This window comes from Procambarus clarkii, chromosome 26 (genome assembly GCF_040958095.1).
Source record: "Procambarus clarkii isolate CNS0578487 chromosome 26, FALCON_Pclarkii_2.0, whole genome shotgun sequence".
NCBI lineage: Eukaryota > Metazoa > Arthropoda > Malacostraca > Decapoda > Cambaridae > Procambarus > Procambarus clarkii.
Window position 1 is genome coordinate 29667899 of NC_091175.1, and position 24147 is coordinate 29692045.

The 24147-nt window shown below is 46.8% G+C and overlaps 1 protein-coding gene across 1 annotated transcript in view; it reads right to left on the bottom strand.

The window, feature by feature from the left end:
* Nucleotides 1-1147: 1147 nt before the first annotated feature.
* LOC123756888 (beta-1,3-glucan-binding protein) overlaps nucleotides 1148-24147 on the bottom strand; it is a 108554-nt gene continuing 85554 nt past the window's right edge. The window contains 4 exon segments of the mRNA XM_045740294.2: nucleotides 1148-1851; nucleotides 12154-12279; nucleotides 15961-16090; nucleotides 23349-23531. Coding sequence (XP_045596250.2) covers nucleotides 1741-1851; nucleotides 12154-12279; nucleotides 15961-16090; nucleotides 23349-23531 — 550 coding nt within the window. The 3' untranslated portion in view covers nucleotides 1148-1740.

Consider the following 24147-nt stretch of genomic DNA (forward strand, 5'->3'; position numbering starts at 1 on the left):
GGTGTTATGGCCTCGCTCCCCTGGTGTTATGTCCTCCCTCCCCTGGTATTATGGCCTCCCTCCCCTGGTGTTATGTCCTCCCTCCCCTGGTATTATGGCCTCCCTCCCCTGGTGTTATGTCCTCCCTCCCCTGGTGTTATGTCCTCCCTCCCCTGGTATTATGGCCTCCCTCCCCTGGTGTTATGTCCTCCCTCCCCTGGTGTTATGTCCTCCCTCCCCTGGTATTATGGCCTCCCTCCCCTGGTGTTATGGCCTCCCCTGACCCTGGTGTGGGCGTGCCCCCCCCCCTATCCTCCCCTTCCTTGGTGTGGACGTGTCCCCCCCCCCACCTATCCTCCCCTCCCTGGTGTGGACGTGTCCCCCCCCCACCTATCCTCCCCTCCCTGGTGTGGACGTGCCCCCCCCCCACCTATCCTCCCCTCCCTGGTGTGGACGTGCCCCCCCCCCCACCTATCCTCCCCTCCCTGGTGTGGACGTGCCCCCCCCCCACCTATCCTCCCCTCCCTGGTGTGGACGTGCCCCCCCCCACCTATCCTCCCCTCCCTGGTGTGGACGTGCCCCCCCCCACCTATCCTCCCCTCCCTGGTGTGGACGTGCCCCCCCCCCACCTATCCTCCCCTCCCTGGTGTGGACGTGCCCCCCCCCCCCACCTATCCTCCCCTCCCTGGTGTGGACGTGCCCCCCCCCACCTATCCTCCCCTCCCTGGTGTGGACGTGCCCCCCCCCCCACCTATCCTCCCCTCCCTGGTGTGGACGTGCCCCCCCCCCCACCTATCCTCCCCTCCCTGGTGTGGACGTGCCCCCCCCCCACCTATCCTCCCCTCCCTGGTGTGGACGTGCCCCCCCCCACCTATCCTCCCCTCCCTGGTGTGGACGTGCCCCCCCCCCCCCCCACCTATCCTCCCCTTCCCTGGTGTGGACGTGCCCCCCCTCCCACCTATCCTCCCCTCCCTGGTGTGGACGTGCCCCCCCCCCCACCTATCCTCCCCTCCCTGGTGTGGACGTGCCCCCCCCCCCACACCTATCCTCCCTGGCACCACATGGCTTGAGCAATCATGACCCAGGTTGTCTACCCAGCAAGCAGGCTACCAAGCCGACCTGCATCCTTCCCACACTAATTACCAAGGCAAATTAATATACACTTGGGCCACTTTAAGTGAAAAACTTTAATCTCAAATCACAAATAATGGGTGATTACATCGGCACTCTCCCCACGTAAGTTGTTAAGTGCAAAACAATTAACAAAACAAGCTTTTTAATTCAAGATAATACATCATTCTTTGAACAGCTAAACTGTTATAGGTCTGCTGCTGGATGGTGTGGGTGAGGCGTGGGTCACCTGCTGGATGGTGTGGGTGAGGCGTGGGTCACCTGCTGGATGGTGTGAGTGAGGCGCGAGTCACCTGCTGGATGGTGTGGGTGAGGCGCGAGTCACCTGCTGGATGGTGTGAGTGAGGCGCGAGTCACCTGCTGGATGGTGTGAGTGAGGCGCGAGTCACCTGCTGGATGGTGTGAGTGAGGCGCGAGTCACCTGCTGGATGGTGTGGGTGAGGCGTGGGTCACCTGCTGGATGGTGTGGGTGAGGCGTGGGTTACCTGCTGGATAGTGTGGGTGAGGCGTGGGTCACCTGCTGGATGGTGTGGGTGAGGCGTGGGTCACCTGCTGGATAGTGTGGGTGAGGCGTGGGTCACCTGCTGGATGGTGTGGGTGAGGCGTGGGTCACCTGCTGGATGGTGTGAGCTACTGCTCTATGCTCTCCATTTTCCAGACCTTAACGTAGTCGACCTGAAGAGCAGCCTTCTCGCTGATGTGCCCCTCACAGTGCTCCCAGCTGGGCAGCCACCACTCCCGCTGAAGAGAGAGTAATGCATCACTGTTAACAGTACCGAGCAGGTGGAGAATGTGATAGTTGGTAGTGTTGGTACTGTGTTCTGGGTTTAAGGTGTCACAGTTGTTACTGTGTCAGTTGCTACTGTGGGCGGCAGTTGGCATATATTGGTGTGAGATGGAAAGACAACGAAGTAGCTTACACCGTCGGCAGACTTAGACCTACTGTGATGACGGTAATGGAGCGGGAGTGTGATGAAAAGTGTTCAAGGAAAAGGTGTTTCGGAACTGTAAGCGGGGTAGAGTCTAGCCATGTGGGTCAAGGTTTGGCCAAATTTTGGAAGTGGGACCTTCCATAGAGGGAAGATGGAACGACACGAGAAGAAATATTGTAACATGAACCGAGAAAATTTTGCAAGCGAGACATCCGTACAGAAAAATGGAGGTGGTGAAAGGGAACAGGGAAGGGGGGGGGGCAACGGTCAACCCACGACATAAGGGAGAGTGAGGATGTTGTAGGGACTGGGCAAGGTAACGAAGATTGTAGCGATCACGACGATCCTGAAGAGACAGGACGGTCGGTTTCAACATACAGGCTCAGGGTAGGGAACGAACGAAAGGTACCAGAGCTGTGGCGTAACCCAGTGTGGTGTAGAGCATCAAGACGACGAAGAGCTAAAAGAGAGGTAAACAAATAAGCAGGACAACAATAATCAAGTTTAGACAGTACGAGAGAGGAATGTAGAGTGAGGAGCATGCACCTATCAGCTCCCCAGGAAGTACGGGACTAGACTAAGTCGAGGGCCTTAAAGCACTTAACTAGAAGGTAAGAGATATGGACAAACTAGTGTCAAAGATTTACCTCAAAAGTTTAGCAGAATCTTTATACAGAAGAGGATTATCTTATAGCGACAAATGGAGACAAAGTACGATCTGCTTCCTAGTAAAAGTCATAGCACAAGTCTTAGTTGTAGAGAACTTGAGGACATGATTGCTGCCCCAGGACGACACGGCATCAATAGCAAGTTGAAGCCGTTGTTGCAGGAAAGGCGAGTCATCACCTTAACAGCAGACAGTAAGTAAGTAATTATCAAAAGAAGGCACCAAACCGGGAAGGCTATGTAGCACCATCAAATGTGCGGAATAATCAGAGGGCGCTAAATATCACCAAGGATGACATTATGAGAACAGAAACGTATAAGGCGAACGATATCAAAAGTATCCGAATCACCAAGAATTCTATCGAGGGACAAGTGACCGCGAGGGGCGGTCGGAAAACAAGACACACGCTCGTCCTGGAAGTCAGGACATTCAACAAGGATATGCACGACCGTAAGAGGGACAATGCAATTTGGACAAGAAGGAGCAGGGCGGCGCTCCATTAAATGACTGTGTATAGCCAATATGCAACCTCGCCAGAGCCGTTTCCCATCGCCGGTTACGGTGGCAGGAAGACGACCATGAGGACACACTACTCTTAAGAGTACACAGTTTGTTATCAGTAACAGAAGACCAACAATCCCGCCAACGGGTAAGGATGGAGGAATGAGTAACTCGGTAAAAGTCAGAATAAAGAATACCTTCATGGGAGATGGGACAAGAGCGGACAGCTTCCCTAGCAGCAGCATCCACACGCCTATTTAAAGAAACACCAATATGGCTGGGAACCCAGCAAAACTCAACTGACTTAAATTTACTGGAAATAAGAAACAGCCAATGCTGAATCTCGACAACCACTGGATGGACCGGGATTAAAGGACCCGAGAGCCATGAGGGCACTACAAGAGTCAACGGCAAATACAAAGGAAGATTGACAATGAGAAAGCAGGAGACGAAGAGCATAGAGAATAGCAGAAAGTTCCGCTGTGAAGATGCTAGTCTCCGGAGGTAGGCGACACATATAAGTGCTGTCAGGAAAAACAACAGAGTAGCCTACACCGTTTGCAGACTTGACCCATCAATGAAGATGGAAACGGAGCGGGAGTGCGAAGAAAAGTGCTCAAGGAAAAGCCGTTTCAGAACCGTAGGAAGGGTAAAAGCTTTAGAGATGCGGGTTAAGGATGTACAAAGCTTCAGAAGGGGGACTCTCCACGGGGGCAAGGAAGGAACAACACGAGGAGATACATTAGAAATACGAACTGAAAGAGAATCCTGTAAGCGAGATAACCGGACAGAAAGAGACCAGGCTTCAAAGAAAAGTACCCAGTGGCTTGTTTGTACTACATCTCAGTGGATCTTCTTCTGTTATTTTGACTCTGTGGCGACTTTTGATAGTTGGGAGTATTTTCTTCTTGATTTGCTCCTTAATCTGTGAAAAACGTGGAGGTATTTTAGTCTGTACAACAGGAAGAGCAGTGGCAGATTTTGCTAGTGAGTCTGCCTTTTCATTATCATCTATGCCAATGTTACCTGAAATCCAATTTAAGGTGACTGACTGCCCTAGATTATGTGCTTCTTTTCTTATATGTAGGATTTCTGTGATGAGTTGTATATTATCTCTGTGATGGTTGGATAACAATGCCTGGAGCGAAGATTTAGAGTCGGTATGAATGATGATGTGTAAATGATTCCCTTTTGCATAATTTATGGCCTCCTTCAGGGCATATAATTCTGTCTGCAATGTTGAGCAGCCACTATTCATGCTTCAGTAAGCTTCATGGTTGTTAGTGTAAACTGCTGCCCCAGCAGAACCTCTTTCTTGATCAACTGATCCATCTGTGAAGATGTGAGTCGTTGTGGGTCTTGAGATGGTTTCCATTTGTTGTTCTTTGACTGCTTTGAGCCTCTGCGAGTCACACGCTGATTTTTAACTGGTAGTCCTTCAGTGATTATCTTTAGACTCGTTTCTTTCCATGGAGGAGGTTACCGAAAGTGTTATAAAGTTGCCGAAAGTAGATATGGTCAATCTTCCCGTCAATGGTTTTTAATGGTCCATTTCAAGTCCACTTCCTCTAGAATCTTAACTAAATTATCCGTCCATGCACTTGTTCTATATTGAAGGTTTCTGTGAAGCGATCTATGTATGCTATCTTTAATTGGCAGCCTGGCAGTGGTTCCAACAAATTTTGCTGTTATAGTGGCTATCCTTTGTTTGATCCTGTTTTCTAAGGTTGGTAAGTTGTTTTCCATTCTTAGATTCTCTCGACGTGTCCATGTCGGTGCTCCAAGAATTGTTTTGATGGCATAATTTTGAGAAACTTCAAGTTTCTCCCATTGGTTATCACTGAGGGATGTAAGAGCAGGAGCAGCATATTCAATGAGTGACCTAACTGCTTGAATGTAGTACATTTTAAGTACTGGCAGAGATGCACCCTCTCTAAGACTTGTCAAGGAGCGCAAAGCTGAGTTTCTTGGTTTGCAACGTTGCCGAAGATATTTAATTTCTTGAGTGAATTTCAACTGGCTGTCTATTATGACTCCAAGGTATTGAAAAGAGGTAACCCACTCAATTTCGTGTCCTTGTATTGTGAGTCTGATGTCTTGAGTTCTCATTTTAACGGCCATTGCTTTGGTTTTATTGCTGTTTATTTTCACTGCTATGCGTTCCACTTCCCTGCTGATAATGTCTAGGCATTTTTGTGCATGGTTCCTGGCGCCCTTGCCATTGATGATGATTGAAAGTCGTCTGCATAGTTAAGCAGCTTGGCTTTTGGTAGCTTGAGCTTCATGGATTGTCCCATGAGACAGTTGAAGAGGAAAGGGCTTAGCGAAACAGACTGGTATCAGGTAACCCCTGGTGACAAATATCGTTGTGAGTGACTTAGAGTGAACTAAGGCAGTGCCGCCGCCTAAGTAATCTGTGTGTGACTTTACCACAAGTGTACCTGTACCACAGTGTACAGTGTAGTGCATGGTACCATATAACCTGCAGCCGCCAGCCGCCGCCGCCCTCACTGTACCACGTGACGTCACCACCCTTACTCACGGCCAGTACCAAGAGTGTGTGCGTGTCTGTATACATACAGTACGCCCTACTGCGAGTACCCTCCGTGTCTATGAGCGAAACCAGCTGTCAGGTCACCTACGAGTGCTTGCAAAATGTGTCTGAGTGAGTGAGTGAGTAAGGAAAGGTACCTTATCTTGTAAGTACAAGATCTTGTCATTGTTTTATTGTGTCTGTGTTGATCTGAGGGATCAACCACAGTTCTCACCTTCTCATACCTGTCACAGGTTATAGGTGAATCGACGGTGTATGCATGTTATCTGTGTGGTATCACGACATTTCACTCGTCTGTGAATGTGAGTTTCACATACACCACACATTTAGTTATTGTGTGACATTATTATTGTGCATGTTATTGCCTGTCCCATTGACAGTGTATTTGTTGATTTATTGCACATCATCATTACCGAGTATCCGGTTGGAACTCTTGTGATCCCTTTGCATACCGGCAGTTAGGTTGCCGTGTTAATGATTGGCTGTCAACTGTGTTAAGTTAGGTGCTTCTCCATGAGTGGATACGAGTCGTTTAGCCAGACGTCAAGAGTCTCGCTAATACAACCATAGCTTTGCTGACGCCAATCTAAAGTAAATCAAGCACCCTGTGTATTAGTGGTTAAGTTAGTAAATAAACTACTGTTAAGCTTTATGCGGTGTTTCCGTTGAACCACTTCAGAATACTGCCAATATTACTCAAGCCTTCAGCTCTGGGTGTCTTCAACACCGAGTTGCCTATATTCACTAATCTATAAATGTGATGAGGACCCTAGGAGTCCCTTAAAGTGTTAAATCATTGAGGAGATTCCAACGATCAACGTGGACCAGGACCAGGTGAGGCTAGTCTGAGAAGAGACCCTCAAGGACTTTAACTCAACCTTGCTCCCAGGCCCTGTACGGTTGCTCTCGTATTTTCTATTCTGCTAATTCCGACAGCTTCGTGAAGCGTCTGCCACATGTACATTGGCGACGTACGCATTGCAGTCGTGAAAGCAAAAAAGAAAACCCCCACACCAAGGATGTATGCTGATTTAGCTTGGCACACCACTCGAGCCATTTTCTTCTCTGATTTTTGCTGTTACTTCGTGCACATGATCTCGGACAGCTCTAAGAAGTCCTAGATTAGCTTCGGTTCTATCTCTTCTGAAACTCTTTCGTGCATAATTTAGTCTGTTATGTAGTTCTTTGATCCTATCACAGTAATACCAATGGTTCTTATATTGTTGGGTAATTATTTTCCTCTTGGGGATGGCGTGATTTGCTGCTGTGTATTGGATTTACTAAATGTTTTTCCATTTCTTCGGTGTTGTCAGGAGGAGTGTAGTTTTGGTGCCAAGTTTCAAGAGATTCCTGAAACCTCGTCCAATCTGCTTTCATAAATTCTCATCCGGGCTCGGGAGCTGGAGGTCTAGGAGTTAGTGCTATATTAATAACTGTTTTTGTAGCAAAGTGTTCACTGGTCAGAACATGGTCCACTGACCAATGACACAACTCATAAATACTGGTGGAAACAAACATGAGATCCAGCTTCCCTCCCCCCCCCCCTCCCCCCCCCCCCCATCAATATTGGTTTGTTCTGTCGAGTTAAGCGGACTGACTTCAGGCACTTCATCCAAAAGGTGTTCAATATGCAACAGACTAAAGCACCAATCCATTCCAGCCTAAACAAGAACAGGACCTCGAATAACTGGAGAAAACAAAGCACTACTCCACAAGGCAGCAACAATCGAACAGATCAAGGCAGCAAAACTAATACACCTTCTATTGCCTCCAAGACCTCCCAAGCACGAATGACAATCCCTGCATCACCAAATGCCGCAGTAGCTGGAGGTAGCAAACACGCCACGACCCAACCCACAGTCTCCTCACCTTCCTAGATAACAGAAAGGCAGCCAAAGGCATATCAAGTGACCACTGTTGCCATGATTATTGCCTCCCTGACAGAGACCTTCAGCAGGATGCTCGACAAAACATTCCAAGTGCTGGAAGAGACCAACCCTCAGTCAAGGAAGGAAATGTTAACAGACTTAAAAAAAATGTACTGAACTTACTTCTTCCACACGTCTACAAGGTGACGTGTCTATTGTCGGACAATAACGACAATCTCTAGATTATACAATGGAATATTCAAGGATTCAAAAACACAGCTCAAACACTCAGAGCAGAGCTTCTCAAGGACAACACTGATATTGTTTTACTTCAAGAAACACTTACTAGCAAAATGAACACAGACGCTGTCTTGTTGAATCGGCTCTGATACACAACCTAACCAGCATGAACCCGAGTCCTGACTTTGTTGCTATTGGCTCTTCCTTTGCACAGTACATACTCAAATGTTATAATTTTCTAGCAAACGTGACCTAACATAGCTCTACCCTTCGTTTTATCTGTATTTTTTCTTTCTCTTATTTTCTCTTACGATCCCTTTCTTATTCCTATTATTACACCCTTTATTACACCTTACCTTCCGTACCTTGTGCCTTACTCTTATCTTCCTCTAAGATTTCGATCTCTTCACCTCTCTCTCTCTCTCTCTTGCCTACTTAATGCCCATGCCTCCCTCGTCTCATGGCTCTTGATACTGGTAATGGCTTAAAAGGGCCACCACTTACGGGCTATTTATGCCCGTGCCACCTTTTGGGTTGCTTCATCTTCATCTTAACATATTCACAAGGGAGACATCTCCCGTCACGCAGGGTGCATTCGCACCTCCACAGATCTCCAGTATCAGCTCCTGATACTGGTAATGGCTTAAAAGGGCCACCACTTACGGGCTATTCATGCCCGTGCCACCTTTTGGGTGGCTTAATCTTCATCAATCAATCAATCAAACATTCACCACCATCTGGTCACCACTTGGTCCGGGAGACATCTCCCGTCACGCAGGGTGCAGTCGCGCCTCCACAGATCTCCAGTATCATCTATTGATACTGGTGATGGCTCAAAAGGGCTACCACTTACGAGCTAATCATGCCCGTGCCACCGTTTGGGTGGCTTCATCTTCATCTTAACACATTCACATGGGAGACATAACCCGTCACGCAGGGTGCATTCGCACCTCCACAGATCTCCAGTATCAGCTCTTGATACTGGTAATGGCTCAAAAGGGCCACCACTTACGGGCTATTCATGCCCGTGCCACCTTTTGGGTGGCTTAATCTTTATCAATCAATCATCTCGTCTCATGGAGACATCTCCCGTCCACGAGGCTAACCATAGCCCGTGCTTCTTGCCCCGCTCCTGTGCCAGGTAAGTTACGGGCTCACCATAGCCCGTGCTACTTGCCCTGCTCCTGTGCCAGGTAAGTCTCTCTCGTCTCCTTTCTAGTGAGTACATTTGGAGAGCTTTGAGCCGATCACAATAATTTAGGTGCTTTATCTCGTCTATGCGTGTCGTATATGTTCTCTGTATTCCCTCTATTTCAGCAATCTCTCCTGCTCTGAAGGGAGAAGTGAGTACTGAGCAGTACTCAGGACGGGACAACACAAGTGATTTGAAGAGTACAACCATTGTGATGGGATCTCTGGACTTGAAGGTTCTCGTAATCCATCCTATCATTTTTCTGGCTGACGCAATACTTGCTTGGTTATGCTCCCTAAACGTTAGGTCGTCGGACATCATTATTCCCAAATCCTTCACATGCTGTTTTCCTACTATGGGCAGATTCGATCGTGTTTTGTACCCTGTATTATGTTTCAGATCCTCATTTTTGTCGTATCTGAGTACCTGGAATTTATCACCATTAAATATCGTGTTATTTTCTGCTGCCCAATCGAAAACTTTGTTAATATCTGTTTGTAGTTTATCAATGTCTTTAGCAGAGGTAATTTTCATGCTGATTTTTGTATCATCTGCAAAGGATGACACGAAGGCTGTGACTTGTGCTTTTGTCTATATCTGATATGAGAATAAGGAACAGCAGTGGTGCAAGGACTGTACCCTGAGGTACAGAGCTTTTAACTGCGCTCGGACTCGATTTTACTTGATTGACTGTTACTCTTTGTGTTCTGTTCGACAGGATATTGAGTATCCAGCGTCCTACTTTACCAGTTATACCCATTGACCTCATTTTGTGTGCAATCACTCCATGGTCACATTTGTCGAATACCTTTGCAAAATCTGTGTATACGACATCTGCATTATGTTTTTCCTCTAATGCCTCGGTGATTTTGTCATAGTGGTCAAGTAGCTGTGAGAGGCATGATCTTCCTGCTCTAAATCCATGTTGGCCTGGATTGTGGAGGTCATTGGTTTCCATGAATCTAGTGACCTGACTCCTGATCACTCTCTCAAATACATTTATTATGAGGGACGTTAGTGGGACGTAAGTGCAACTGGTCTATAATTCTTTGCCAATGCTTTGCTACCACCCTTGTGTAGAGGGGCGATGTCTGCTGCTTTAAGCGCATCTGGTATCTCCCCCTGTGTCCAAGCTCTTCCTCCACACTATACTGAGTGCCTGTGCTACTGGTACTTTGCATTTCTTTATAAATATTGAATTCCATGAGTCTGGACCCGGGGCTGAGTGCATGGGCATATTGTCAATTTATCTTTCAAAAGATATGTATGTACTGTGGTGAGGACGTCGAAATTATGGAAGTTAATCTCACTATGAAGAACTCAATGCTGTCCATCTTCATTGTATACAAGAGCCATAGAGAACACGACATGGATATCTCTGTAATCTTTGAAATAGAAGTCACCACACCTACTATTATCTCTGGAGACTTCAACGCTCATAGTGAATTACTACTCGATTCACCAAGAACCGACGCCAACTGAAGGCGTGGGAAAAGAGCACTCCGTTTTAGACCCGAGACACAAAGGGCATAGATACACTTCACTCGTGCACTTGAAGGGACCATGTCCAACTCTCCAGCACCTATTGCAGAGGCAAGAAGAGGGAAGTACTCCTAAATGGAGCATCTGGCACCTGCAAGAATAACTGAGGCCGGAAGGGACCATCAACAGTGACTTTTACTACGCGCGAAGGCTGACGACGACGACCACGAGGGGTCAAGTGAAAGTATCAATCTGGAGGATAGAATGGCCTTGGGCCTCGAGTATATTTAATATCCTTGTGGCAGTCTTTGAGGTCGCCATCACCAGCCATAACATGGTGCGGGAGAATAACTGTGGCAATGCTGACATTTAACCGAGCATTTTTTGGAGATAGGAACTGGGGGGGGGGGGGAGATTACCAATGCAGGACAACGTAGCCAAGTGGTCGGCCGCCTCCTTAGAAGGGGCGACACGTGTACCAGCGACACGTGCACCAGCGACACGTGCACCAGCGACACGTGCACCAGCGACACGTGCACCAGCGACACGTGCACCAGCGACACGTGCACCAGCGACACGTGCACCAGCGACACGTGCACCAGCGACACGTGCACCAGCGACACGTGCACCAGCGACACGTGCACCAGCGACACGTGCACCAGCGACACGTGCACCAGCGACACGTGCACCAGCGACACGTGCACCAGCGACACGTGCACCAGCGACACGTGCACCAGCGACACGTGCACCAGCGACACGTGCACCAGCGACACGTGCACCAGCGACACGTGCACCAGCGACACGTGCACCAGCGACACGTGCACCAGCGACACGTGCACCAGCGACACGTGCACCAGCGACACGTGCACCAGCGACACGTGCACCAGCGACACGTGCACCAGCGACACGTGCACCAGCGACACGTGCACCAGCGACACGTGTACCAGCGACACGTGCACCAGCGACACGTGTACCAGCGACACGTGTACCAGCGACACGTGTACGGGTGGAGTTAAAAGTGATGAAGGTATCCACTGAATCAACAAGGTGTTTATGGATGAATAAATCATCAGGACGTGTATGGTCAATGTGACTGAGATCAAAATGCTTAGTCCATTAGCAGGACCAAACATAAATTAGAATATTTGGGAAAGTTTTCCCAAACATTCCCCAAAACACTGGAAATAATTTGTTTAAACAACTGCCAGTGTGGACTCGTTGAGTGTAACGAGTGACTATGACGCTTGTGTGCTGTTCGTGTTTCACTACAATGTTAATTTTTCTCCTAAATATGTATTCCTTAGTAGAAAATATTCTACATACATTTTACTCATTGTTTAATTTCGAAGATAAATAAGTACACATGTAACCTGACGTGTTAGAATATCTTTAGAGCAGGATGGGGATCGAACCTGCATCCTGCGTAGCCCCCAGACATGAGCCTTAACCCATGGACCATTATATGCTTAGGGTTATACAACCTGGTATCCGATCCCTGTCCTGCTGTAAAGATTCATAGATATATCACATTACTGTGATGTTATTGTGTTTGTTAACCTGTTTAAACTGACACTGTGGAAGAGAAGCCACTCGCGGCGCACACTTACAGCGTTCCAGAAGTCTCGCGAGGCGTGAGGGGAGTGGTTGGTCCAGGGCTTGGGTGGACAGCTGGCCACGTCGTCAGGGAAGTAGCCATTCACGCCCCCGACAGCCAAGTTCATGATCATGTAGAACTGACGAGAGAAAGATACACGTTTGCATCATTGGAACAGATCGTATATACGCCTTATAATTGGCTTGGTATTGAGCTTAAGGCCTATGAACCTGAGGCCAACACAAGACCTTGCTCACATATTATACCTTATCCATGAACATTGTTGAGCACTAAAACTCTTGTGTATGTACACAGAACAATGGTGCACACCTCTCTATATTTATCACGTGCTGCCTCATAATATCACCTGCTGCCTCATAATATCACCTGCTGCCTCATAATATCACCTGCTGCCTCATAATATCACCTGCTGCCTCATAATATCACCTGCTGCCTCATAATATCACCTGCTGCCTCATAATATCACCTGCTGCCTCACAATATCAGCTGCTGCCTCATAATATCACCTGCTGCCTCATAATATCACCTGCAGCCTCACAATATCAGCTGCTGCCTCATAATATCACCTGCTGCCTCATAATATCACCTGCTGCCTCATAATATCACCTGCTGCCTCATAATATCAGCTGCTGCCTCATAATATCACCTGCTGCCTCATAATATCACCTGCTGCCTCATAATATCACCTGCTGCCTCACAATATCACGTGCTGCCTCATAATATCACCTGCTGCCTCACAATATCACGTGCTGCCTCATAATATCACCTGCTGCCTCACAATATCACCTGCTGCCTCATAATATCACCTGCTGCCTCATAATATCACCTGCTGCCTCACAATATCACCTGCTGCCTCATAATATCACCTGCTGCCTCATAATATCACCTGCTGCTTCACAATATCACGTGCTGCCTCATAATATCACCTGTTGCCTCACAATATCACGTGCTGCCTCATAATATCACCTGCTGCCTCACAATATCACGTGCTGCCTCATAATATCACCTGCTGCCTCACAATATCACGTGCTGCCTCATAATATCACCTGCTGCCTCACAATATCACGTGCTGCCTCATAATATCACCTGCTGCCTCACAATATCACGTGCTGCCTCATAATATCACCTGCTGCCTCACAATATCACGTGCTGCCTCATAATATCACCTGCTGCCTCATAATATCACCTGCTGCCTCATAATATCACCTGCTGCCTCACAATATCAGCTGCTGCCTCATAATATCACCTGCTGCCTCATAATATCACCTGCTGCCTCACAATATCACCTGCTGCCTCATAATATCACCTGCTGCCTCATAATATCACCTGCTGCCTCATAATATCACCTGCTGCCTCATAATATCACCTGCTGCCTCATAATATCACCTGCTGCCTCATAATATCACCTGCTGCCTCACAATATCACGTGCTGCCTCATAATATCACCTGCTGCCTCATAATATCACCTGCTGCCTCACAATATCACGTGCTGCCTCATAATATCACCTGCTGCCTCACAATATCACCTGCTGCCTCATAATATCACCTGCTGCCTCATAATATCACCTGCTGCCTCATAATATCACCTGCTGCCTCACAATATCACCTGCTGCCTCATAATATTACCTGCTGCCTCATAATATCACCTGCTGCCTCACAATATCACGTGCTGCCTCATAATATCACCTGTTGCCTCACAATATCACGTGCTGCCTCACAATATCACGTGCTGCCTCATAATATCACCTGCTGCCTCACAATATCACGTGCTGCCTCATAATATCACCTGCTGCCTCACAATATCACGTGCTGCCTCATAATATCACCTGCTGCCTCACAATATCACGTGCTGCCTCATAATATCACCTGCTGCCTCACAATATCACCTGCTGCCTCATAATATCACCTGCTGCCTCATAATATCACGTGCTGCCTCATAATATCACCTGCTGCCTCATAATATCACCTGCTGCCTCATAATATCACCTGCTGCCTCATAATATCACCTGCTGCCTCATAATATCACGTGCTGCCTCACAATATCACCTGCTGCCTCATAATATCAACCTACTGCCTCATAATATCAACCTACTGCCTCATAATATCACCTGCTGCCTCACAATATCACCTGCTGCCTCATAATATCAACCTACTGCCTCATAATATCACGTGCTGCCTCATAATATCACGTGCTGCCTCATAATATCATAAGAAAAATAAGTAGAAATAGAAAAGAAGTCTTTGTCAGAGTTTAAAAATGATAAATGTATGTAAAATATCCATGCCTGTAATATTACGATGATTACTTTAACTTTCCAAAGCTGTTCTACTTAAACGAACATGAATTGTAAAAACTCAATAATCACTAAAATGTAATCAATAATTTGTAAATGTATTTACATGCAACATATCAAGATGCTGTTAGAAAACCCGAGCAGTACACACAAAAGTCCTCGGCTATCGTATACTCTAAGGAAACCTTAATTACTTTAGCTGTCCTCTCGTATAGTACTTTGACTTATAAATGCCCAACGTCAAAATATCAGGTACCTAAGGATCAGAGAGGCTGGCAAAATTGACGTGTTGTTAGGTTTTCCTATTCGCGGGTCCTTCGTTAGATTAGGTTCGGGTAACTTAGTGCATCATTATTGTGGCAACGGTTGGTATATGCAGATGGAGTTTAAAGATTCAACGAGAAATGTAAATGAATTAGGCATTGTCTTGTCATCTGTAAAGAGGTCAAGGGAGGGCAGAAATAGCCTAAGCTACTCTATCCTTACGAGATGTATTTTATTGTCTCAATAAACGTACTTGAACTTGAAGAGGCCAACCCATGTTGAGAATTTGACGTCAAGAGAAAAATAGCGGCACTTCTAATTGGATTTGTTTTATATACAGTGATTAAGTAATTCAGAAATATGAGGGAATCTAATGAGAATTTTCCCTGAAATTGAAGTGTCTAGGGGAAAGTGTCAAGTTAATTCGGCATTTGTAAATATTCCGTCGGAGTGAATAGGATGGTTGTGTTGTTATGGTAAGGCACTACAGTGTATCACTCAAGGCTCCTGAAGACCTGAAAGTTAAGCAGTCAAGCCGTCCTCAGGTCGAGAACTTCTTTCCCCGTACGCCTTATAGTGGCCATTCTTGCTCTCAGGCAGCACTGCCTCTAGGCTGGCAGGACGGATGGCTGCTGGTGCGCTGACACGGACCGCGGGTAGGCTGGCAGGCAGTGGTTAGGCAGGCTGGCTGGCAGTGGTTAGGCAGGCTGGCAGGCAGTGGTTAGGCAGGCTGGCTGGCAGGATGGCTGTCAAGGCTGGAATTCCCTAGTGGTACTCCAACCTTGAGTATACCATAAGGATATTGTGTTACAGAGAGGCGTGTGTCTAAGGAAGTACTTTGGGACCTGAGGATGGGTTGTAAGTAGTATAGTGCACACCTCAGTTCACTTAAGATCTGAGTGATAAGTAGTATGGTGTACTCCTTAATGACCACACACGGGCTGGAACAACTTGTAAATTGATAAGTAGTTTGAGATAGAAATTGCGGTGATGATTTGGCACCATAAACAAGGTGTTGACCAGCTTGAGGTAGCAAATGAGGCAGTGTTTACCAACAAGAAGTAAGAAAAATGGTGGTATTGACCAGCAAGATCAAAATGATGCATTGATGATCAACATAACGACAAATGGGCCAGTTTTAATCACTGAGGCAACAAATTAAGAATTTTTGAATAACGTAAGTCAGAAAATATTCATAATAATTAGGATCAAGTTTATATAATAAGAGCATAGATACCCACCTTCTGGTCGAAAGGAGCCATCTTGCCGCCAGACTTCCAGGGGTTGCTCAGGGAGCTGCCCAGGCCGCTCAAGTTCCAGAAGTTTTTGCCCGGGTCCACCATCAACTTCTCCTGCCCATCCACGTAGAACCTGTAGCAACTTCACCTCTATACTCTGCACGCTCCAGGGATTACAGGCTATTAAAAAACGATTCTTCGCGGCAGGGGATCGTATTCCAGGGACCTGCCCGAAACCCTACGCGTACTAGTGGCTCTACAAGAATGTAACAACTCTTGTATATATCTCTATGCATGCCCGTGCCACCTCTTGTGTGGCTTAATATTCATCAATCAATCGTCCATGCAATGTGTTTTGTGTACACATAACATGTTCTTTGTTGTCAACACAAGTACAAACACATAACAGTTGATGAAAAACAGAATTACAGATAAACAACTTTAGTTGTTCAGTACATGCACAAGTTCGCAATTTGCTGGACCAGATGCTGCAGGAATGAAGATTAATTCTCACCTCACCTTAAGTCAGTACTGCTGTCTGTCACCTCCACATCATTCTCACCTCATCTTAAGTCAGTACTGCTGCCTGTTACCTCCACATCATTCTCATCTCATCTTAAGTCAGTACTGCTGTCTGTCACCTCCACATCACAATAAATTTCTAAAGACACTGACCTGCTTGCTTGGTGACCTCACTCCTTCAGAGCACGTGGCACCAGTAATAATAACCGCTTTATATAATTTGTTAAACAACTTTTCCAAACTTACCAACACGAACTTGGGTCAAGTTGTTAAGCCACACTACACCTGTGATGTGTGTACACTATACACTACACCTGTGATGTGTGTACACTGTACACTACATCTGTGATGTGTGTACACTGTACACTACATCTGTGATGTGTGTACACTGTACGATCAAATATTCCAGCTTTTAAAGTCCCGGAACTCTCAGGTTTACTGTTGCGAGCAAGAGCTCATATTGCTACTATTATAGAGTAGCTCCCACTCTCTGTGGCTGGTGTTCTTAATATGGGCTATTAGAAGCCAGGGTATAACCTTTACACTCTCATTAGTTAAACTTTGCAGTTGTCTTTGTCTCCCCGTCCTTCACACCTTTACCTGTAGAGACTACAGGTAAAGGTAGAGAGACGTAGAGACCTGTAGGAACTTTACCTCCGCCTACTGCTAGGTGAAGACGTGTTCCCTGCGCCTGAGTCAGTGTTAGTACTGGACTCTTCCCCACCAGCAGCTTGTCTTGTTGCTCATCTCCAACATATTATTGCCGAGCCTTATCACCAGACTGTCGGTATTCTCTGATATAAGCTGCCTTATATTACTGCAAATGCTTTATTTGTATATTTTATGAACTGAATATTGTTTAATCTGTATAAACAACAGGACATTTGTACAAGAGAATGACTAACAATACAGAACAAAATTCTTGTATCTATACATAATCCTTCAACTATAGATATGTCCTGCTTATATTTAATACACTTTTACCCAAATTAGTAAAAGGAAATATATGATGGCATAATATAAATACCTGGAGAGCACTGAAGCACAGACAAAGACCCACTAAGTAATACGAACTTTAGCCTCTGGAAACACACAGACGCCAGGTCCTGGAGACGGCGCTTTATTGCATGAATATTATTGTAAGATTTCCTACTTAAGTGCATCTAGAAAGCTCAGAATCACTCCTATATTATATCTAGTTACACAGTATTATAATATTTTTATTCCAGGAAAGAATCTTATATTATTACACACAGAAATCACAAATTGCGTGATGCATCAAATGAACAAATCCACAAGGGCCGTGATGAGGATTCGAACCTACGACCGAGAGCATCCTAGACGCTGCCTTAATCAAACCTCAGATGCAGGTTCGAATCCTCGTCACGGCCCTTGTGGATTTGTTCTTATATTATTCCAAAAAGGTTTTCACAAAAATATTACGCACTGTCACTATATTATTTAAACTCTACCATTAACCTTTGGTGTGTGTTTCGTGTCCTTCAGTGAGAAGGGAACTATTATACCAGCTGCTGGCGCCAGGGCTCTCATCTGGGATATCCTGCAGCTGCTGGCCACAAGGGCTCTCATCTGGGATATCCTGCAGCTGCTGGCCGCCAGGGCTCTCATCTGGGATATCCAGCAGCTGCTGGGCGCCAGGGCTCTCATCTGGGATATCCAGCAGCTGCTGGCAGCCAGGGCTCTCATCTGGGATATCCTGCAGCTGCTGAGCGCCAGGGCTCTCATCTGGGATATCCTGCAGCTGCTGGGCGCCAGGGCTCTCATCTGGAATATCCAGCAGCTGCTGGGCGCCAGGGCTCTCATCTGGGATATCCAGCAGCTGCTGGGCGCCAGGGCTCTCATCTGGGATATCCAGCAGCTGCTGGCAGCCAGGGCTCTCATCTGGGATATCCTGCAGCTGCTGAGCGCCAGGGCTCTCATCTGGGATATCCTGCAGCTGCTGGGCGCCAGGGCTCTCATCTGGGATATCCAGCAGCTGCTGGCCACAAGGGCTCTCATCTGGGATATCCTGCAGCTGCTGGGCGCCAGGGCTCTCATCTGGGATATCCAGCAGCTGCTGGCCGCCAGGGCTCTCATCTGGGATATCCAGCAGCTGCTGGGCGCCAGGGCTCTCATCTGGGATATCCTGCAGCTGCTGGCAGCCAGGGCTCTCATCTGGGATATCCTGCAGCTGCTGGGCGCCAGGGCTCTCATCTGGGATATCCAGCAGCTGCTGGCAGCCAGGGCTTTCATCTGGGATATCCTGCAGCTGCTGAGCGCCAGGGCTCTCATCTGGGATATCCTGCAGCTGCTGAGCGCCAGGGCTCTCATCTGGGATATCCTGCAGCTGCTGGGCGCCAGGGCTCTCATCTGGGATATCCTGCAGCTGCTGAGCGCCAGGGCTCTCATCTGGGATATCCTGCAGCTGCTGGGCGCCAGGGCTCTCATCTGGGATATCCAGCAGCTGCTGGCCGCCAGGGCTCTCATCTGGGATATCCAGCAGCTGCTGGGCGCCAGGGCTCTCATCTGGGATATCCTGCAGCTGCTGGGCGCCAGGGCTCTCATCTGGGATATCCAGCAGCTGCTGGCAGCCAGGGCTCTCATCTGGGATATCCTGCAGCTGCTGAGCGCCAGGGCTCTCATCTGGGATATCCTGCAGCTGCTGAGCGCCAGGGCTCTCATCTGGGATATCCTGCAGCTGCTGGGCGCCAGGGCTCTCATCTGGGATATCCAGCAGCTGCTGAGCGCCAGGGCTCTCATCTGGGATATCCAGCAGCTGCTGGGCGCCAGGGCTCTCATCTGGAATATCCTGCAGCTGCTGGCCGCCAGGGCTCTCATCTGGGATATCCTGCAGCTGCTGGCCGCCAGGGCTCTCATCTGGGATATCCTGCAGCTGCTGAGCGCCAGGGCTCTCATCTGGGATATCCAGCAGCTGCTGGGCGCCAGGGCTCTCATCTGGAATATCCTGCAGCTGCTGGCCGCCAGGGCTCTCATCTGGGATATCCTGCAGCTGCTGGCCGCCAGGGCTCTCATCTGGGATATCCTGCAGCTGCTGGCAGCAAGGGCTCTCATCTGGGATATCCTGCAGCTGCTCGTGACCTCCGGTCACCAGGTCTGTCGTCTAGTGTCCGGTCACCAGGTCTGTCGTCTGGTGTCCGGTCACAAAGTCTGTCGTCTGGTGTCCGGTCACCAGGTCTGTCGTCTAGTGTCCGGTCACAAGGTCTGTCGTCCTGGTGTCCGGTCACCAGGTCTGCCGTCTGGTGTCCGGTCACCAGGTCTGTCGTCTGGTGTCCGGTCACCAGGTCTGTCGTCTGGTGTCCGGTCACCAGGTCTGTCGTCTGGTGTCCGGTCACCAGGCCTGTCGTCTGGTGTCCGGTCACCAGGTATATGACCTTCACCCGGACACTGTAGCTTGCAGGATATAACTGGATGATTCTATTATATTAGTGATTAGTTGAGTATTAAGGATAAAATAGGCTCCCGTGAATTACCTTGTGGAAATAGTGGACGATCCTCTGACGGGAGCAACATTTCCACAGACCCAAAGTAACTAAACCAATTTTCCTCATTTCCCTATGATCACTAAATCTTTATTTCCATATCGTCAAACTAATAAAATATTCTTGAGAATTTAAAAAAAAATTCACTCTTCATTGTAAGGATGACAATGTAGGCAATGTTAATATTTTCAATACCTCTTATTCAAATATTCGATAGGACAAAATTTTATTTTTTTAAACCCGTTATTGTTAGTTTCGTGAACTTGGGAGACGCATCACACGTGTGTGGAGACCCGTAGGAGCCGTGACGAGGACTGCAACCTTATGGCGGTTGGTGCTACTACGCACTCGCCCTAGTCAACTAGGCCAGGGTATGGTATAAGGATTGAAGCCTGGAGTTCTACTGAACACACGAGGGTGTCCTGAGGCTTCCACTGAAGCCGGACCAGGATTCTCACACAATCCCCCCCCCCCATGTACTCTGCCTGTCCCCCCATGCACTCTGCCTGTCCCCCCATGCACTCTGCCTGTCCCCCCATGCACTCTGCCTGTCCCCCTATGCACTCTGCCTGTCCCCCCATGCACTCTGCCTGTCCCCCTATGCACTCTGCCTGTCCCCCCATGCACTCTGCCTGTCCCCCTATGCACTCTGCCTGTCCCCCCATGCACTCTGCCTGTCCCCCTATGCACTCTGCCTGTCCCCCCATGCACTCTGCCTGTCCCCCTATGCACTCTGCCTGTCCCCCCATGCACTCTGCCTGTCCCCCTATGCACTCTGCCTGTCCCCCCATGCACTGGCTCCCCCCCATGCACTCTGGCTACCCCCCATGCACTGGCTCCCCCCCATGCACTCTGGCTCCCCCCCCATGCACTCTGGCTCCCCCCCCATGCACTCTGGCTTTGTCACCCAGGATTGTTCTACCTCTGACGCTCCTCCTTCAATACACTGAGTAATTACACTATGTGATATATCAATGAGAAAAATTGACACATCACGTTAGTGTGATTACTCTGTGTGTATCACACGTGTGTGTTCCCTCACACCCATATTACAGCAACTTCATATGTGCATCACACACTCTTATCATCATCTCAATAACAAAATATTACAAAAATAAATGTATATATGTATTATATATATAAACTGTATATCACACTACTGTGGATGTAACATTTCGTTCACCTTGGGCACTAGGTGTCTCGAACATCCAGCCTCATCCATGTGGGACACATGCTACCGACTCTACTATGGGTTAGCCTTAAGAGAGAACCATTCCAAGGCAGCTAACCGCTACCCAGATGGGACTTGCCTCTCTCCGTGGCTAGCACTCAAGCAAAAAATGACTAGGAATACCATGTCTATAAACTTTTATATATATATATATATATATATATATATGTCGTACCTAGTAGCCAGAACTCACTTCTCAGCCTACTATGCATGGCCCGATTTGCCTAATAAGCCAAGTTTTCCTGAAATAATATATTTTCTCTATTTTTTTTCTTATGAAATGATAAAGCTACCCATTTCATTATGTATGAGGTCAATTTTTTTTATTGGAGTTAAAATTAACGTAGATATATGACCGAACCTAACCAACCCTACCTAACCTAACCTAACCTATCTTTATAGGTTAGGTTAGTTTAGGTAGCAGAAAATGTTAGGTTAGGTTAGGTTAGGTGGGTTAGATAGTCGAAAAAGCATTAGTTCATGAAAACTTGGCTTATTAGGCAAATCGGGCCTTGCATAGTAGACTGAGAAGTGCGTTCTGGCTACTAGGTACGACATATATATATATATATATATATATATATATATATATATATATATATATATATATATATATATATATATATATATATATATATATATATAAACTTATAATATATGTCATATAAACTTCTATGGATGTTTATATATATAGCCTTTTCTTAAGGCAAACCCACAGTACAGTGGGTAGAGCGTCCGCCTCTCATGTCAAAAGACGGGTGTTTGAGGCCCAAGGTGAATAAAATGAGTCTTGTAAAGGAATGGAGGCTTTCGCACTGCGGTCTACACTATGGGAACGAACGTAGGAATATGTTTTAATGCTAAAAGTGTGTACCCTGACAGATACAAGAGTTGCCAATAGCTGTGTCAACCGCGCCCTCACACAGCTCCATTTGGAGAAGATTGACGAGGAACTCGCTACAGTAAGGCAGATCCTAGTCAATATTGAGTACTCCAAAGGATATGTCGAAGAGATTCATTAAAGGGAAGGCGAGAGTCTCCATGCCACCTCTGACGAAGCAGGTAGCAGCACTACCGGTCTCCTACTATTAAAATATTTACAGGACTAACTTCTCCACGGCTCACAAAATATAAGAGAAAGTCCTGAAAAACATTATTGATAGAAATGTGACCCCCTACTGACACCATTAGGAAGATTGAACCAATAATAATATACTGTAAGAACAGTAGACTGTAAACTTGCTCACGAAAAACTCTCTGGACACCAAAGCCTCTTGAAAGAGACGAACGCTGTCTGTGCCTTCACATGCCCACTTGAGGACTGTCGGCCCCAATGAACTCAATATGTAGGCAAGACAACGCCATCATCTCTTTCAGGTGCTATCCTGAAAATACCAAAATAATCGACATATACAGAGACAGCAGAAGACTAGGACATCGGGGAGGCATTACACATCAAATCAAGCCATATTTCAACAGCCGATTAGCACCAAATTACACTCAGCCATCTTTGAAAACACGACATAACATACAATATTCTGCCCCAGCCATCACGGAAACGTAGGAGATTGGCAAGTTACAATGGGCCTATTGGCAGGTGAGTGTGGAGCTTCATCCTCACCTCATCCCCGGCCATACATCCTGCGGCACAAGAACTTGTAATCTCATGACCAAAGATCACATTCACTCCATGTTGTTGTTGTTATAGATTCAGCTACTCGGAACAAGTTCCAAGTAGCACGGGCTATGGTGAGCCCGTAACTTACCTAGCACAGGAGCAGGGCAAGTAGCACAGGCTATGGTTAGCCTCGTGGACGGGAGATGTCTATTCACTCCAAAAATCAACCACTTATAAGCTATTCATGCCCATGCCACCTCTTGGGTGGCTTAATCTTCATAAATCAATTAATCAATCAACTTATAATCATTCGGACTCTGCCTTTGATAATGTTAACAAGGGCTAACGAGATGCATGTCTTAGGATCGAGCCAAATAAAAGTGGAAAATGAACTTTAGGAATTAATTTTTAAACTTATTTTTCAAGTGAAGAAAAACATAAGACAAATAGAGAAGATTCGAGTTAGAATTCGTTAGAGCATTCCGTAACACATTTAATTAATTTGACTATTGGATCTTACGTCATTTTGTCCTTGGTCCAGTCAAGCCTCCACGTGTGAAAGTTGTCAGAAAAGGAGTCATTCCTGCTTGTTTCGCTGGTACAGGGCTCAGTCTCGACGGCTCTTTTAAGACAACCATTCTTGGTGGAGCTGTTAGGAGAATCATTCTTGGTGGAGCTGTCAGAAGAATCATTCTCGGTAGTGCTGTTAGGAGAGATATACAAGTATTAATGAGAGGGTCATCCGTTATAACGTTTCTACACTACCCCAAAATCTGTCTCATGATAAGAGACTTGGGATAAAATCCCTCACTTTTGTATATGTGAAATTTATGTAAAGCACACTCCTGAGTGCTTTATCAAGGTCTGAGTGTGTGATTAGGACGAGACTTACATCTCAACATCTGGACACACTCAGACCTTGACAAAGCACTCATGAGAGTACGAAAGACTTGGTGTAAATTCTTTATATAAATTTCACAAATATACAAGTGTGTTTTTATCCAAAGTTATTATGTCTGTGAGAAAACATTAACATTACTTAATTAAATATCAGATTGCTACTGCTCAGAAATGTTCTGCATTGGAATACATCATCAATAATAAAGATTGTGTCCCATGTAAGCAAGAAGTCCACCCTAACGCTTGTCAGTTAATCCTGCAAGTGATGCATTTTGTTCACCTGGATGACAGTTTTTAGGACTCTTAACCCTTCCACAGCTCCGTGCAGTTTTACGCTTCTTCCAGTCGTTGTCAGTCATTCTCCCACCTCTCCATATACATATTAGACTCTCTATATACATATTAGATTAGATTATATA